Raw genomic sequence first — 538 nt, 5'->3', positions numbered from 1 at the left:
TGTTGTCGTCCCTCTGTCCCGTCAGGATGGCCACGCTGCTCAGCAGGTTCAGGATCGACTTCTCTGACATCAACGTCCTCGGAGACATCAACACCAAACCCAAGAAACACAAGTACGAGCGCCACTCGCCCCCAGTGTCAAACAACATACAGCTGACTGAAGACAAAATTTATCAAATTCATAAGAAATGATTCGGATCTGCCCCAAAATGTAAAGAGGACCAGGACCTTCCTGCTGACGAATAAACAGACATGGGTGAAAATAATAATAATAACAACAACAACAATAATAAACTGGTGTACGACCTGTTTTGCAGTAAGCTGAGTTTTAAGGAGCTGATCGAGCCGTACAGGCTGAAGGAAGACGACATGGAGCAGGAGGCGGCGGAGAGGCTGAAGGCCCAGGAGCCGTGGAGGATCACCGACAACGAGCTGGAGCTCTACAAGGCCAAGGTCAGAACCTGCAGCCCACCTTAACTCAGCTGCCGTGTGAGAGTCATGTTCGACAAGCAGACGTGTGTGTGTGTGTGTGTGTGTGT

General features: G+C 49.8%; 1 protein-coding gene across 1 annotated transcript; it reads left to right on the top strand.

The window, feature by feature from the left end:
• Nucleotides 1-15: 15 nt before the first annotated feature.
• Nucleotides 16-532, top strand: LOC111660607 (solute carrier family 12 member 2-like). The gene is made up of 2 exons (XM_023413971.2): nt 16-112; nt 317-532. The coding sequence occupies exons 1-2, from the start codon at nt 27-29 to the stop codon at nt 474-476; spliced, it is 246 nt and encodes an 81-aa protein (XP_023269739.1). The 5' UTR covers nt 16-26; the 3' UTR covers nt 477-532.
• Nucleotides 533-538: the final 6 nt, after the last annotated feature.

The sequence above is a fragment of the Seriola lalandi genome, unplaced genomic scaffold (assembly GCF_002814215.2).
Source record: "Seriola lalandi dorsalis isolate HSWRI2012SDOR001 ecotype SW California unplaced genomic scaffold, Sedor1 jcf7180001990585, whole genome shotgun sequence".
Classification (NCBI taxonomy): Eukaryota; Metazoa; Chordata; class Actinopteri; order Carangiformes; family Carangidae; genus Seriola; species Seriola lalandi.
Note: the sequence above shows the minus strand (reverse complement) of the source record. Positions and strands in the feature narration are given on the sequence as shown.

What these genes read in the sequence shown, in the direction of transcription:
- LOC111660607 (XM_023413971.2), top strand. Translation starts at nt 27, where the DNA reads ATGGCCACGCTGCTCAGCAGGTTCAGGATCGACTTCTCTGACATCAAC. An exon ending in ACCAAACCCAAGAAACACAA is followed by an intron (nt 113 to 316) that starts GTACGAGCGCCA and finishes CCTGTTTTGCAG; the next exon opens with TAAGCTGAGTTTTAAGGAGC.